Source organism: Thunnus maccoyii, chromosome 6 (genome assembly GCF_910596095.1).
Source record: "Thunnus maccoyii chromosome 6, fThuMac1.1, whole genome shotgun sequence".
NCBI classification, from domain to species: domain Eukaryota; kingdom Metazoa; phylum Chordata; class Actinopteri; order Scombriformes; family Scombridae; genus Thunnus; species Thunnus maccoyii.
Window position 1 is genome coordinate 6074145 of NC_056538.1, and position 16429 is coordinate 6090573.

At 40.0% G+C, this 16429-nt stretch overlaps 1 protein-coding gene across 4 annotated transcripts in view; it reads left to right on the forward strand.

Moving 5' to 3' along the window:
• The window catches only part of LOC121898897 (chloride channel protein 2-like), a 163019-nt gene that overhangs the window by 111614 nt on the left and 34976 nt on the right, over positions 1-16429 (forward strand). For all 4 annotated transcript variants that reach the window (XM_042414406.1, XM_042414402.1, XM_042414403.1 and 1 more), the window contains exons 13-16: positions 4264-4333; positions 5613-5723; positions 9318-9531; positions 15810-15943. In XM_042414406.1, the coding sequence (XP_042270340.1) occupies positions 4264-4333; positions 5613-5723; positions 9318-9531; positions 15810-15943 (529 nt within the window). The remainder of the gene's footprint in view (positions 1-4263; positions 4334-5612; positions 5724-9317; positions 9532-15809; positions 15944-16429) is intronic.

A 16429-nucleotide genomic window follows, 5' to 3' on the forward strand; every position in this document is an offset into this window, starting at 1 on the left:
TGGTGAAATCTGAGTTACATATATTGATTGAATTTAATTATTTTTTGTTCTAAAATAGTTGAGCCCTAAAGCAGCTCTATAACTTATAAGTCTCATTAAGGCCAAAAATTAAAATTCATGTGGTTCATTAAGTCATATTTAAGTGGATTTTAATTCATGTTAGAGGTTTTCTTGTTCATTTCTTTCATTCATTTTTTAATCAGCTGCAGGGTTTTCAACCAACAACCCAATAAAGTCTCGACTTGGTGTTCTTGCCTCCAGGCTTCCGTTTTCTCTGATGGTTAAGAAGTCCCCCTTCAGTTCGAGGTCAGAGATCCTCATAAATTTTGATGGTCGTGCACTACCTCTGAGAGACGTACACTTAGTAGATTACATTAGATTAGATTAGATGAAAAATTAATGTTTCCTCGGAGGGAAAGTGAGTCATTGCTGCTGTAAAGAATCGGATACAGAAATGGCAAGGAGGATATAGATAGTCACTGAGCAAATAAAGGGTCTGGAGAAATATGTTCGGAAATGCTAATGCCTCTCATCAAAAACAATCAACTCTCAATTATATTATCAAACCATCAACCATGTCATTTTGAAAAGCGCTCAAGGAATCAGGCATGAAAACTATCCACCAGCTTTTATCCCATTATGGTAAACCTTGTAACATTGTAAACTCCTGCAGGAGGTGTTTCAGCAGGACAGGGATATAACCTTGTGAAAATGCACATCTATTGAGTTAGACATCAGATCATGCTGATTCTGTCGGGTAAGAGGGTTTAGATAAAGTGAGATTGATGCAGTGTCTTTTCAGTTATGTTTTAGCCAAATGGTCAAGTTTTCTCTTTAGGCTTTTGCATACTGAGACACCTGAGCAAGCCTAATGTGAAGTTGAGCATACTGGGAATTCTTATACTCTGTTTACATATATAAACTATCTTATCAGGAGGTGGAAGGAGCAGAATGAAGGTTACATTGACTCACTTTCCATCCATGTTTTTATAATGTATACAAGTAAATGGAACTGCATATTTTTATTCCTTTATATCACATAAAAGTGGACACTTGAGGCAGAAATGTTGATCTGTGATGTTGATAAAGATGGTTCTGTACATTGTTAGGGAAGCACATTCAGTTGTATCATTCAGAGGCAAACAAGGAGAGTTTACGAGGATCTGAGGCAGTGCATTAGCATTCAACAGAGACTTCTCAGAAATGTAATCCATGTGATTTCTGCCACAGATTATACACAGTGTGTCAGCTTGTGTGGCACAATATCACCAAACCCAAAAAGATCATAATCATTTCCTAGAAGCAGCAAGATGTACATGTCGAAATACATTTCCAGTGAGAGAGGGCTGATTCTTTAATGGCTATTAGTCCATCACCTTGGCAACCCCTGAGCCACCTGGAGGAGGACCCTTTGTAACTTTGCAGACAGTGAGCGCATCAGGACGGTTGCCATGGTTAAGTCAGCTGTTCTAAGAGGTTGTGGAAGAAACTGCAGCCAACATCTTGTCACATTCACCTGTGTGCAAATGTTAGTGTGGCTGTGTTATAATGAGTAAACAAGCAGCTGGTTTAGATTACACTGTCAGCTCCATTCAGTAGTGCAGCTGGAAGTGTGTCTTTAAGTGTCCTCTTATCCACTCTACAGTGCGTTGGATGAAAATAATGGCTCTCACACAAAATCTGAAAATGCTGTTTACATGTGAAAATGTTTTCAGGTAGCTTTTGTAAAGATATACATGGAATAGAAAAATGAAATATATCTTATTTTAGTCTGCAATTGACAAAATTATGCATCACAGCCGACACCTGGTAAGGAGAGACACAGACGCAGCTAAATCTCAGCTGGATAAACATCCATTGTGTCTCCTCCTGCTCTCCATTTTCACCTATACTACGTTTTAATACATAAGATTTACTTTATCTCATTCACATGTTTTCTATTTCTGTTGTCAGACAATGGTAGTGATAAAAGTGGTTTGATTGCAGCCTGCAGATGCTGCCTGTTAACCGTATGAACACTCCTGTGCTGAGATGTTAGTTAAATCACTAGTTTATGATCACAATGTCATCTGCCAAAATCAACATAAATACAGAGTAATGAATACAGCTGTGCAGCGTGAGCGATCACAGAGAGGTTGGAAGTTACAGGAAGTTATCTTCTTTACTGTTCCATGTCTGAGCAGGCTTAAGTGATCAGTTTTTAGGGAGTTTAGTTTTCCCTGTCCACACTAAAATTCCAGACCAGTGCAAGCTGGAGACAGTTTTCGAAAAGCTCAGTTTTTGGATTTTGTAAACACAGTTTTTTTTTAAACTCATTTTTATGACCTGTTACAACCATCACTACACACTGTTATCTACTGTGCTATAGAGGCTTAGTGTGGTTGGAGGATCAAAGCAGGGAGAAAAAGATAGGTTTTCAAATTTAGCTGTCTTAGTGTGGGTGTACTCTCAGCCTGTAATTTGATTCAAAAAATATAATAAATTAAAAACTTACAGATTACTCACCGTTTTTCTTTGGGTCTAATGTGCTGTATTTGCTGCCTCATGGTCTTTTGTATTTAATTTAAGCAGTAATGCCTGCAGGAGAGTAAAGAATGACTTGACAAAATGTTAAATATTCTTCTAAATGAGAGAACAGTTTACTATATTTTTATGAGCAATAACATAATTCAACAGTTGTCACATAATGTTTCCACAACCCTATAAAAAAAGTAATTTTTTATACACATTTTATGACCAGTTATGACCATTGTTACACACTGTTACGATGCACTCAGCTGTAGAGTCTTCAGTGAACAGTTCAGATAAGAGCGTGTGTCATGACTAAGTGTAAATTTACACCTGGATTAGATCGCGTTGTTCTCCAATCAGAGTGGTTTTAAAAGTTGTGTGACAATCTGTCCCGCGGCTTCACAGGGTATTCTCATCAGAGTTCAAGGCTTCTGTAATAAAGTTAAGCCTTCGTTATGAGTTCCTAGATCCTTTAAACCTTTCTAGGAGTTATTAAGGTTTTAAAGGCTGGGAGTAAGTAAAGGGGAAAAAAAAGAGAAGAAGAGGAGAGCAGGGCAGACAATCCAAGAGAAGTCTGAAGAACGATTCTTGTGACTGTCTTGTCTCCCATGAGGCCTATTTTGAGTGTTCATGTCTGTAACATCTCTGGCGCCGGGCCGCGTTCAGCTCTGATTCTCGTCACCAAGTCTGCGTCGAGGTGTGTGCGTGGGCATGTGTGAACACCTACGCACGTATGTGTGTGTGCGCACGGCACAGGTTGTGAAAACGGCGGCGGTGTAGGGTTACAGAAGGAGATCCATTACTTCACCATGGCAGCCGGCCTTAATTACAGCTAACTATAGACAGAGCAGAGGGAGCGGAAAAGAGAGGGAGAGGACGGGAGGCATGGAGGGATGGAGAGACAGCGTAATGAGTGTAATTAAAAAGTCTATTTGAAACCGTGAGATTATTACATCGATGAGGTTTGTGTAATGGCTTGCACAATACTCTCATTCATACGTCTTAATTTATGCATGCAAACATTGAATGTCACCAAGTCTTAAGTTTCTTTTTCTCTGCTGAGGAAATGTCCTGCTCCATGGGGGAATGTATATGTGTCTTAACATTGGCCTAAATTAAGTTTGGCGGAAAGAGAGAAAACGAGAAGTGTGACTGAGTTGAAATAAAGAAAGTCCTAAATAAAATAATAGAAAGAACACCAGTTAGTCATAATGATTGATGATGTATTTACTGTAGAGCTGATCAATAGCACTCTTGTTGTGTCGAGCTTCGCTTGAAATCTAATAAGACATCTAATCTAATGTCTGTCTTCAGTATCAGCACAGCTTTTTCTCTCCAAAAATAAACATGCCCGCCTTACAGCGCTCATATGTGTTGATCCCCCTGCTTTAACTGAGGCGCACACACCGACCTGACGACAATGCTCACACGTTGTCAGTGGTGACATTTCCCTTTTTGTTTGTCTTTCCTAATTAGCAGTCTCTTCCGCTGGCCTGGCACAGTGTCGGCCAATCGGCGGCACCCGCTCATTACCCAGGGTTCATTTCAGGGTCGTTGTCAAATGAAGAGTGAAAGTGATAGCTCAATCTAACCTCAGCAATAAGCTCCGCATGGCTGCCCTCACTGCTGGTGGAGGATTCAACTTGGCTATCATCGAGGGCCACACAGGATGGCACTCTGAAGCTAATTGAAATGCCACCCTGTTCTTTCTTTTTATGTCTGTTCTTTATCTCCCTCTTCTCTCTTTCTTAGTTCTGGATGTCTGCCCTGGCCACCACCATCCCAGTCCCCTGTGGAGCTTTCATGCCAGTATTTGTGATTGGTAAGTTTGTGTGTGTGTGTGTGTGACCAGTGAAAGAAGATGTGTCTGTGAGAGAGAGAAGTTAGTAGAAATGTGTTAATCTGAAACACGTACACAAGTTCCATTCGAAATCCAATAATATTACAGTTAATTTCAAAAAAGGGCATTTTACCAACCCCTCTAATATAAAAAGATCATTTCAAAATTTTAGGAATACACTTATTTGCTTTCTTGCTGAGAGATAAATGAGAAGGTCGATACCACTCTCATTTCAGTCCCAGCCAGTAGACAGTTAGCTTAGCTTAGTTTAAGAGTGTAAACAGCTATCCACCTTTCAGCACCTACAAAGCCCACTAATTCACACGTTCTATCTTGTTTAAAATGTACAAAAAAACAAAATGTAAAAAAAACCCTGCTAATTTACCTTTAGACAGAGCTAGGTGTTGTTTACAGTCTTAATGCTAAGCTAAGCTAACCATCTCCTGGCTATAGCTTAAACGGACAGACATGAGTGCCAATCTTATCAAACTCTCGGCAAGAAAGCACATATGTCCCAAAATGTCAAACCATTCCCTTAAAGGTGCAGTGTGTAGAATTTAGTGGCATCTAGCAGAACAAACTTGGCAGAAATGGAATATAATATTCATAAGTATGTTTTAATTAGTATATAATCACCTGAACATAAGATTTGTTGTGTTTTTGTTACCTCAGAATGAGCCCTTTATATCTACATAGGGAGCAGGTCCTCCTCCACGGAGCCCGCCATGGTGCACCGCCATGTTTCTACAGAAGCCTATAACTGACAAACCAGACACTGGCTCTAGAGAGGGCCTTTCATGTTTTTTGCAAGTTTGGCGTCCACTGTAGGTTCTCCTACATGCTTAGAAGGGAAGGGGGAGGGGTATTCAGTTGGTTGTAATCTGCAACCCCACCACTAGATGCCACTAAATCCTACACACTGGTCCTTTAATTGAACTCGGAAGTATACTAAAACGTTATTATACCACCACTCTTCACTGTTTTTCCTCAAAGATTTATAGTTACTGTCTTCAAACATCAAACTAGAGGTGAGAGTTTTACTTAGCCTGAGGGTAACAATATATGCACAATTTTATTTAGTAAAAGTTATGCTAAAACATTGGACTAATAGAGTTTTCTTTTCTAAAGAGGAAACACAGTCATTACTGTAGAGCAGAAATACAGTTTAATGGTATCAATAATTACTACTCCCAGTTAGTATTAAGCTGATTGCTGATTGTTAGTCTGTTTCTTTGCACACGTGTGTGTGTTTATACTGTAGGAGCAGCGTTTGGTCGTCTGGTTGGAGAGAGCATGGCAGCCTGGTTCCCAGATGGCATTAACACAGATGGCACCATCTACCCCATAGTGCCAGGAGGCTACGCTGTCGTGGGTGAGTTAAAGACACATTCATGCTGCTGTGATTCTTCACCTTTCTCTCTCTATGTCGTACTGCGCAAATGTGCTTTTAGTTTTTGCTCTCCCTTATACTCTTTTATACAAATCAGTTTTGGGCTCTTCAAAGAAATATTTCCTATTTATAAGCAACTCAGCTGCTTTTAAGTGCTTCAGTCTTTTCAAGATGGGAACTGCACACATTTCTTTTACTTCTCATTTGGCCTCTCTGAGTCATCAGTGCCTCAACTTGAGTAAAATATTTTCCTTTTTATGCCACTACTCACAGAAAATGAATCAAGATAAATTTTTCCTACAGCCTATTGCCTCAATTTACAGCTCCAAGTTAAGTCTGTAAATGGAGCCAGATTAAAGGAGACGTAGGATATGAACAGCCTCAAACACAACAAGACAGAATCAGATTACATTCACAAGATCACCGGACTAGACTAATAAAAAAAAAAAAAAGCCTCCAAAATAGCTGAGACACCAGCTGGCAAAACAAACTTTCACAGCTCATAGTGCTGCTGTCAAGTGCTCATATCCTGTTTCATAGTTCGGGAGTTGAAAATGTAAAAGATGCAACAAAACTTGTACTAAAGTAGTTGTTTGTTGGCTGTTGATTCTTGGAATAAATCAAGTGTCACAGAACTTCTCTGTTATGTGTGAAGACTGAATCAGAGGATATATGTACATGAATAAATAATAGAACAAGTAGAATAATATCAATCATGTATTATTGCTTTGTCCTCCAAACAATCAATAGAATAAAATACAAAAGTAATATATCTTATTTTACCTTTTAACCTGTTTTAGTTACTGATGCATTTTACTTTTCAACTTCTCACTACTTCTGTTTTCTGAGTATTAGTTGAATTGCTAACTATATTTCTCTGCCCAGCATCTGCTGAATTGCTTTTCTTTGCTTGTCTCTAATGAGAAGGACTTCTGCAAGAGTAAGAACTGGAAGAGTAAGAACTCTTCCAGTTCTTAGCCCAGTTTAACAGATCACACAAATCCCCAAATGTAGTTTTGGACAAATTATTATCAAACAAAGAGAGCTAATCTCTGTAGCTGAGTCAGCCGTTCTTGCAGCTGCTTTTTAGTAAAAGCCTCCCAGCATCATCACCTTGCCTAAAGTCCCGGCAATGTCTGAGCTCTGTTGGATTTTAGTGTAAAACAGAGAAAGTATCAGTAGAATGTACTTCATTTATTCAGCAACGAAGCAACAGATAAAGAAGTTTTGCCAGAGAACTTATCGTTCCCCCTGAATCACTGCAGAGGATTTACTGTGAAACCACTGCAGGAAATGTTGAGTTTCTTTTCTACATTAGCTGAACTGTGCAAACTATACTACAGATTTTCAATACAGCCCCGACAGCAACTCTTTTGTTTTGTGGAAGCTAAAACCACTCAGGCGTTAAAGACACGTCCCTCTCATTATGAAATCACTGATAAGAAAAATGCTCATTTTCTCCATTTTGCTCAGGCAACATTACCCGAATGTTAATAAGATAATGACCTATTTTATGTTAGACACTAAAACTAAAACAAAAAGAAATGTGAGGAGTCAGACGATATGGTCAACCAAAATTAATTTAATTGATAATTGAAGGCAAATAAAATGATCTGTCTTTTTAAAGCCATATGGGTGCAACACTGTGCTGCAAGACAGAGCATGAGCTAAGAATTCAAATGTACAATGTCAGGTTGTAGCCAGACTTATAATGGATTTTTAAGGTTGTTGCCAATATTGGTGGAGAGTTTTTTTTTTATTGTTTTTTGTCCTTTTTTTACATAAAAACATAAACTGAAAGCATTTTTCATAGGGATCCCTTAAATGAATACAGTAAAAACATTTAAAAATGTATGAGTTGCTTTCTTGCCATCTATTGGTTAGCTTTACTGAAGGTGATGCAGTAACTGAAATAGATTACATTTAATTATTATGTAACTTGTGGACCATGCAAACAATCAAAAGTGGTATGTTGTTGTTTTTTTTTCATGTTTATGAATAAGATCATGATAGCATGATGTTCTTGGCCTATAATAGAACAATCCTTGATATATTCCAGGTCTTTCAGACACCAGTTGTCCCTTCATAACACGTCATTTCCATCCCTACTGAAGTTCCGTGTCTAATGAGATGCAGCATTGTGATTTCCTCCACTTTGCTACTTGTTGACAGCCGTGCTGGTGATTATGTTGCAGGTTTGGCGGCGGCTGTTTTTCTGGGTTGCTGATGTTGTTGTTGGGGCACTGAAGCTGGTGACTCAGCCCTTTACAGGCCTGACACACTGATGAGCCTCTTTCATCTCACAGCAGAGCTAGCTTTAAGGACTAAATGTTAGGATGGGCAGAGGGAGCAGTAGCATTTATCTGAGGAGGATAGGCAGACATACACGGGCTTAATTAAATTACAAGAAAGAACAATGAAACCTGCCTTTCTAGACTCTCTCTCACACACCTCCTACACCATCTGTTTCTCTCTGCTCTCCTCTTTAATTTAAGGCTTTCATTCTCTACTGTTGTTCTCCCGTGTTCGTCTCATTCTTTGAATTGGACTCATCCATTTTCCCTGTTGAGCCCCGTGCTGCTCTGTCTGCTTTGATGCAGCTTTTATATTGCTGTTTTCACAACACTTTATTAGGGGAAAAAAAGGTTTGGAAATATTGAGGTTCCCTTTTGTATTGAATTAGCAAAATAAGTCGATTTTTGCCTTACGGGCATGTGAGGGGAGACGGAGAGGAATGTGAATTTGGTTTGTTGTGTAGAGAGGATAGATTGCTGGGTCTGGTCATGGAAATTGATAACTTGATGATGACTTGGAACTAAATCGATTTCCAAAGAAGCTGAATTGTGGTTTTGAGCACTGGATCAATAATGCTGTGTATACAGTATTCTGTCTATATGATCCAACCAGGGAATTTCTAGTATTGAACTGATTTTTTTACAAATATTGATATGTTGGTATTTCAGTATAACTGAGCCACAACCTCTTATACTGTCCATGTGGGAATAATATTGATGTAAATACAACCAGTGATTAGGATGGTCGTTTTTCTAACTTTTAACGTATGTTTCTATAATGTTTTTATGCATTTCTGGTAACTTGAAGGTGCTTTAGGTTATCTGTCAGTGACCAGTATTGCAATGTCTGTGGTGCATCTTACAGTGACCTGTAAGAGACAAAAGTCAAAGTCACATTTTCACCACCAGAAGAAGTAAGAAACTTGGCTAGTGAAGAATAGAGGTTCACCATGCATCTTTTTATCTTGAAAACAAAATGTGTTTTGACTGTAGTTGCTCACCCTTGCCACCATTGCTGAGCCAATTTCTGGCAGGTCTGGTGAGAAGTGAGCTTTAAAAATGAGAAATCTCAGCAGCTAGTAAAGATGTTGAGTCCTTGGTATTGATCAATCTTTTCTATTATATGCTGTGGGGTAGTAGAAATATAGTTTATAGCACTTTGAACTCATGGTAATATTTAACTATTTCTCATTTTGATGGATGGCGCCCTTGAAACTTCCTTCATCTCCCTCCTACTTCTCTGTTCTTTTGTTCACCCCACTGTCCTGTCCCCCACAAAAAGGTGCTGCGGCCTTGTCAGGAGCGGTCACCCACACGGTTTCCACTGCAGTCATCGTGTTCGAGCTGACCGGCCAGATCTCCCACATCTTGCCGGTGATGATAGCAGTGATCCTGGCCAACGCCGTGGCCCAGTCCCTCCAGCCCTCCCTCTACGACTCCATCATCAGGATCAAGAAGCTGCCCTACCTCCCGGAGCTGGGCTGGGGACACCATGAGTACGTACAGTGGACCATGCCGGCCACTAGCACACACTTACTACACATTACATAGGTTACTAGATATTAGATTGTTTTAGCAGTAAGTACTTTTCCTACACCGGCCGCATAGCGAAAGCAGAATGTCAGCAGCAACTTCCATGCATCATTAGAGTCTACACTTGACATGTTCAGTCTGAGAGACAGCACAAAATCAGTGAAGTTTTACATGAACGTCAGAAGAAAATAGACTTGAAGCTTAAAGATCCCCTCCAGACATATATTAAGGAATATGAAAATACTCTGCTAATGTATGTCTGATATGGTTTCCCCACAAAAAAGTTCAAATACTTCCTTAAAAATCCTTAAAATGGCATCTCCTCCCTCTTCCTCATCAAAAATTCCAGAATCTATAGATATGCAAATATATTTAATTTCAGAAGTTTAACTGCTGGACCCAAGATGTCTCATACTTCACTGTAAAGTCTATTCTCAGAGTATGAGCACTAGAGGCTTCAAATTTCCACATCACACTTGTGTCAGTTGCATAATAGACCAAGTTTGGCAGCTGTGATTGTCACAAATCATGATTCAAATGGAAGCACATCTGTTCCATCAGGGGGACATAAGACTGTCGACAGAGAAACACAGTTGAAATGCATCTGGTGTGGTCAGCCTGTAATGGAAAACTAAAAGAATATTTCAATAAATACATTGCATGTTTTGGCTGAACGAAATGTAACTGACAATGGACAAAATTAGATGTTGAGAAACATAGTTGTGTACCATGAAATTATGTGCAATTTATGCCATAAAATTAAATACAAGTGACATAAAAGCAATTGAAACTTACTGAAGAACAACACTAAAACCGCACTAAATACCTGTGGGGCGATAATGTTTATCACACACCAGATTAAAAAAGTGTGGAATCACAGTGACAAACATGGATGGAGGTGCCTGGTTCAGTGGCTCAGCCTTAAATGGCTTTTAATTGCCTTCACCCACATTAATAATTTATAGCAACCACACAATAGTGAATGGGATCACCAGCTGCCGCGTGTCCTCCGAGCTCAGTGAAACCACACAGAAGCACTTTTCATTTAATTGTTTGGAACCCTTAATTGTTATGGATGTTGGCAAATCACTAGGTGGAGGTAATAGTTTGGATGCATCATTCCCAAATTGGGAGTAATGAGAAAAAATCTGATTTCATCCTCCATCTGTTCATCATTTTCTATGGCCATCCCTAAAGAGTTTCCTCTCGGTGTCACTACTTGAGTCCTTCACTTTCTGCATCAGCCCCTCAGTTGACCCACAGTCTCCATCTCCTCATTATCTATTCCTCTCTCAATCTATTCCTCCTGCTTTCTTCTCCTCTCTCTCTCCTTACTATCTACCGCAGCCTTATGACCTCTTCATCCCATCGTCACTCTCCTGTCCTCTGTGTGTGTGTGTGTGTGTGTGTGTGTGTGTGTGTGTGTGTGTGTGTGTGTGTGTGTGTGTGTGTGTGTGTGTGTGTGTGTGGAGTGACAGAAAGAAAGAAGCTGTGTGTAATGTGAGCCGTCGTGTTCTCAATGAGCTGTTGCACAGTTTGTTATTTCCTGTGTGCTGATTATGTAATGTAGCAACACACAGTGGATATATGTGCATGCACATACAGACAAAGTATCAGCCACACAAGTTCCCAAGGCCTTACAGAATTATTAGTAGTATGAGGATGATGCATTTAATTGCCTTAAAGGAAAATTCTACTTTATTACAACATGGATCTTGTTTCCATGGGTTTTAGACATTGATTCGATTGGTTATGACCATATTGTACTCTACATGTTAATTGGTGAAATCTAGGAATATGGCAACATCACTAAAAAGAAGTCAAATGAGACAAGAAACATGAGTAGCCACATAAACACACAGGTTAATCAAACTTTTAAAAAATAAAAACAAAGGGTAATAGTAAAATTATGTCCCAGACTGTCATAAATGTTCATCTCAGTTTGCAGACAGACTTCATGGTTCAACTTTGACCTGCTGCTGCAGTGTCTGAAATAAGTTCATTAAAACCCCCGCTGAAAACCTCAAAATTGAATTTTACGTTAGCATTAAATCTTGTTGCCATGTCCTACGTGTGTAAATAATTAATGAAGATACCAGTGCTCTGTATAACAAGATGGTCTGAGCAGGTGGAAACCTAAGTGAACAGAAGCCATTGAAAACCTCTCTCCTCAGCAATCTGCACGTACTGTATCACTTAGTTTTTATTTATTTTCATCAATTATTTATTCCCCCTGCACTACCCCGGAGCAGCAAGCTTTTGCCTCTGATTACGGGTCTGGTCACAGCTTTTTGCATGTTAAAAGTTCAGGAATTGATTTAGAGATAAATGCAGAGATAAATGTAGTTTGTTTGTTTTACAATCACAGCAATTGTACCAAACTATGAAAATAAGATCCAAGTTGCAATAAACCAGAATTATTCTTTAGCTGTCTGTTTTGTAACTTGTAATTCTATCTCTGGGGGTGTGTTAAACTTCATGAAATATTTATAATTGAAGCTTCAACAAATTCAAGTGAATTGAATTAGAAACTGTCAGGAAAACATGAGAACTCCTCAGTGTGTTGGTGTGTGTGTGTGTGTGTACGGTCAGTAAAACATAAGACAATCATCAATCATCTACACACAGTCAAATACTGTAATATATATTCAAGGATAAACACAAAGTTTCAAAATGTTAAAAGTTGCCCGGGCATAGATGATTGAGAAACTGTCATAAATCCTGTGTGTGTGTGTGTGTGTGTGTGTGTGTGTGTGTGTGTGTGTGTGTGTGTGTGTGTGTGTGTGTGTGTGTGTGTGTGTGTGTGTACACATCGATCATCAAAAAATATTGAATTATCTCTACATAATGATTTAAAAAAATGTTGTTGCCGAGGCAAAAGTTGCCGAGGCATAAAGATGATTGAGAAACTGTCAGGAATACCCTCTCTGTGTGTGTGTGTGTGTGTGTGTGTGTGTGTGTGTGTGTGTGTGTGTGAACAGTCACACATCCACACAAAAATGTAATCTCCTTGAATCATCTATTTTTAATGACACACACTCTACAAACTTCAGTTGCTGCGCAGAAAGCTCCTTCTTCACTCCATTCTTCATTCACTTTTATGCCTCTCTGTGCCTCTCACCTCGCTCTTTCACACTACTCTCCATCACCAAGCCTGTGTGTATATGTGTGTGTGTGTGTGTGTGTGTGTGAGTGAATGAATGTGTGTGTGTGTGTGTGTGTGTGTGTGTTATATTACTGCAGCATATGAGAGCGGAGGAGGCAGCTGAAGGGGGGGGGGGGGGGAGACACTGTAGGTAGCGTGGCCCCCTCCAAGCTGAATGTGTTTTTCACTCAAACTGGAAATTATCCATCTCACACCCACGCAACCGTCCACCCACACACACACACACACACACACACACATACACACACACACACACACACATACTCAGACACACAGGAACACTTGTGTAATGCCTGCCGTGCGACACGCACATATGATTGCATGTACATTTGCTCACACACACCCACATGGACATGGAGAGAATTGGATTTCTTATCTTTTATTTCTGTGTAGCTTTTGTAGATTTGGACACAAACATACACACACACACACACACACACACACACACAAACACACACACAGATCACATATATATTTCCACACACTTCCACTACAGACATGCTGTTACCCTCTGCCTCTCTGTAATCATACCCAGCAGCACATATGAAACCTTTTCCTCCTCCTCTCCCCCACTAGCGTCTTTTATTCCAACCTGACTCTCGTCCTCTCTCTTGACAGCTCCATCTTCAGCGTTGGAGTGGCACAAATGTGGGAACAATTACATAACATCACCTTCTGTATGTGTGTGTGTGTGTGTGTGTGTGTGTGTGTGTGTGTGTGTGTGTGTGTGTGTGTGTGTGTGTGTGTGTGTGTGTAGCACAGCTGTTTGTTTCTCTATCTGTCACTTTTTGTTTCTTAGCATTTCATAATGGCCAATTATAGTTTGTTGAATTGTACACAGTCCACTGTTGTCCCTGCTCCTCTGACAGCCACAGCAGATGATCATATTTTCTCCGGATCATTACAAGCATCGTTTTATTGGCTTCTACACCTTCTCCCATACACCCATCTACACCCTCCTTCACACACACACACACACACACACATACAAACCCATATTTACTCCACTCTGGACAATATGGATGATCTATAAGTGGGGATTTATAACCCTTATAAATCTGTTTATCTTGGCTGAAATCTATAAGCCAAGGCTTAAAGCAAGATAGCTCCAACTGATCAGATGTATTGCCCAGCCTTGTGGGGAGAAAGGTTCAATTAAAAGAAAACCAATCAGATTTCATCAACTGCCTTTGATATCCCGAGGGAAATTAGTCTTGGCAGCGGTTGAGTCCAGTTCAGAGGCATGCATTACGTTATTCTCTCAGATCCACTAGCAAATTGAAAGAGGCTGCCAATGCACCAGAAAGAGGAAGCGTTTTTTTTTATTTTTTTTATTATGTTTTTATATTTTCTACCACAGACTGATAGAAAGCATTAGTGACTCAACATTTATCCAGTTCAGGAAATCTGTTTGATTTGCTGTTGATAACAGTAGGTGTCTAGTAGCTCTGTTGTGAGGAAGTGATGTGATTTCTGTTTGTTTAGAACAGAAACACAGAAAACTGGGGAGTTTGGATTAACAATGACAGTCACAATGGCTAAAAATAGAAAGAGCATCACCTACAATGTTCCAGGTTGTTGATTATAAATCATTTGCCCTACACTGTCTGATTGACAGGTAATCTCTGAGACATGCAGTACAGCAACATTGAGCACATGACACTAAAGATGAAGACAAACTCAAAGTGGACTTTCTCTGATATTCCTCACCTTCTCTTTCCAGAAACTGTGTCCCTGTCAGGCCAGATAGTACACAAACCCTGATGCAAACACTTTCCTTAGGGAGTATTTCTTCTGTCGAAAGTAGTTCCGATGAAAAATTCCAGCTGGTGGCATTAATGCAATTGTTCAATGCTGGGAGCACCACAAACCAAATTCCAATCAGCTCCATTGAATTGTGGTGGAGGCAGGAATCTCATAAACCAATATCTCAAAACCTGGACAGAAAATATCGGCATGGCTAGACACCAAGCTTACTGTTCCGAAGAAATATGTTCATATCGGACAGTTCTGCATCTCAGGACTTATGTCAAGTGCCCACATTCAGCACCACTGCAGGTAGTATTGTCTCCATTATGATGTACGTAGTGAAGTGGAAAGTAAGAGTGTGGAGGTCTCGGTGGTGTATAAGTAAGAGTCTGACTTTGATGCAGGAGTCTTTGTCTAGTCATAAACCTGCAACTGTAACCACAATCGTTCCCTAACCTTAACCAAGTAACGTAGTTAACTAACCATTGTATTGCTATGCAAATATGTGGAAACACTGGAACTGAGCCTTTAATGACATCAGCACGACAGAAGGACCTGCAGAGAACATTTTTATGAGACCTGTTCTGTTGGTGCCATTTCCTGGAGCTGTCCACAAGCTTTTGCTTTATTGGGATCTTAGACTAACTTTGTGAGCTGTTGTATTGAAGTCAAGATGGTCATCAAATTGACTTTGTAGTCCAAGAGAGGTCAGTGTATTGAGCTGTCACTGCAACAAGGAGCGCAGGGTTGGCCGGTGCCTGTGTCCTGGCATAGCTACGGGGCTTGGCAGCGGAAACGTCGAGTGACTGCTGTCGTGTTTGCAAGTTTTGGCAAGCTCAGGCAGGAAGAGAAAGCTAAGTGTTTATGACTGGTGTACCGGGGCGTACGATTCTGCTGAGGCAAGATCTGCTCACGCAATGTCACCCATTTTCTCCTACTGTACACATGGCCTTGCCGTCAGCGCTGCTAACATCCGGCTGACGTGTCGACAATGTAACGTGTTATTGGATTGACTGGTCAGCTAAAGGAAGGATGTACGGTCAGAGAGCAGTTATAGATCCATGCATAGGAATATTTTTTGAAAACTGCACTGACCAAGCGGGAGATATATAGGTCAGTAGTTTTGGTGAGATGACATCAGAAATGGTGTCATCAAAGGTTTTAAGTCAGTGCATATTTCAAAAGTCAGCATATATTTATTCAAACTCAGATGATATTTGATTTTCCACTTGTTCCATCTTTTTTTCACCCCAGATATATCCCTTATCCCACTTGATAAATTCCATGTCTCATTTCTTTATCTCCTCTCCCCTTTTCTTGTATCAGGAAGTATAATATTCGTGTGGAGGACATCATGGTGAGGGACGTGCGGTACATCACACTCAATTGCTGCTACAGAGATCTGCATAACGTCCTGCTGACAGGCCACCTCAAGACTCTGGCTCTAGTGGAATCAGCCGGTGAGACGCAGACACACACAGACGGAGAGGGAAGTTCACATTTGTCATTTCATTTCACACTCACACAGATAGACGTGCACTTTACAAACACGCACATCTCATATCCTGCTCATTTGTTCTTCTTTTTTAATACACTTGTTTATTTCATAGAAGATATCCTCTGATATCCCGCAAAACCTCCTTATCTCTGTCTGTAAAAAGAATTGAGACAGTTTTCCACATCATATTGCTTTTCATTGCAATATATCATATATCATATCAGACACATATGTACATATATTTTCAACTGCATATACACTAACCTGTCCATACAGGAAACAACCTATCACTTTATCTCTCTATCTATACAAATGTGAAAAGTCATAAGCATGCACTGCAGGTCTGACATCCCAACCCATGAGTGCCAACACATAAGCACAGACAGCATTCACATGCAGTCAATACATGCATGTTTGTGTATCCAGATTTATATAATTTTATCTTCAA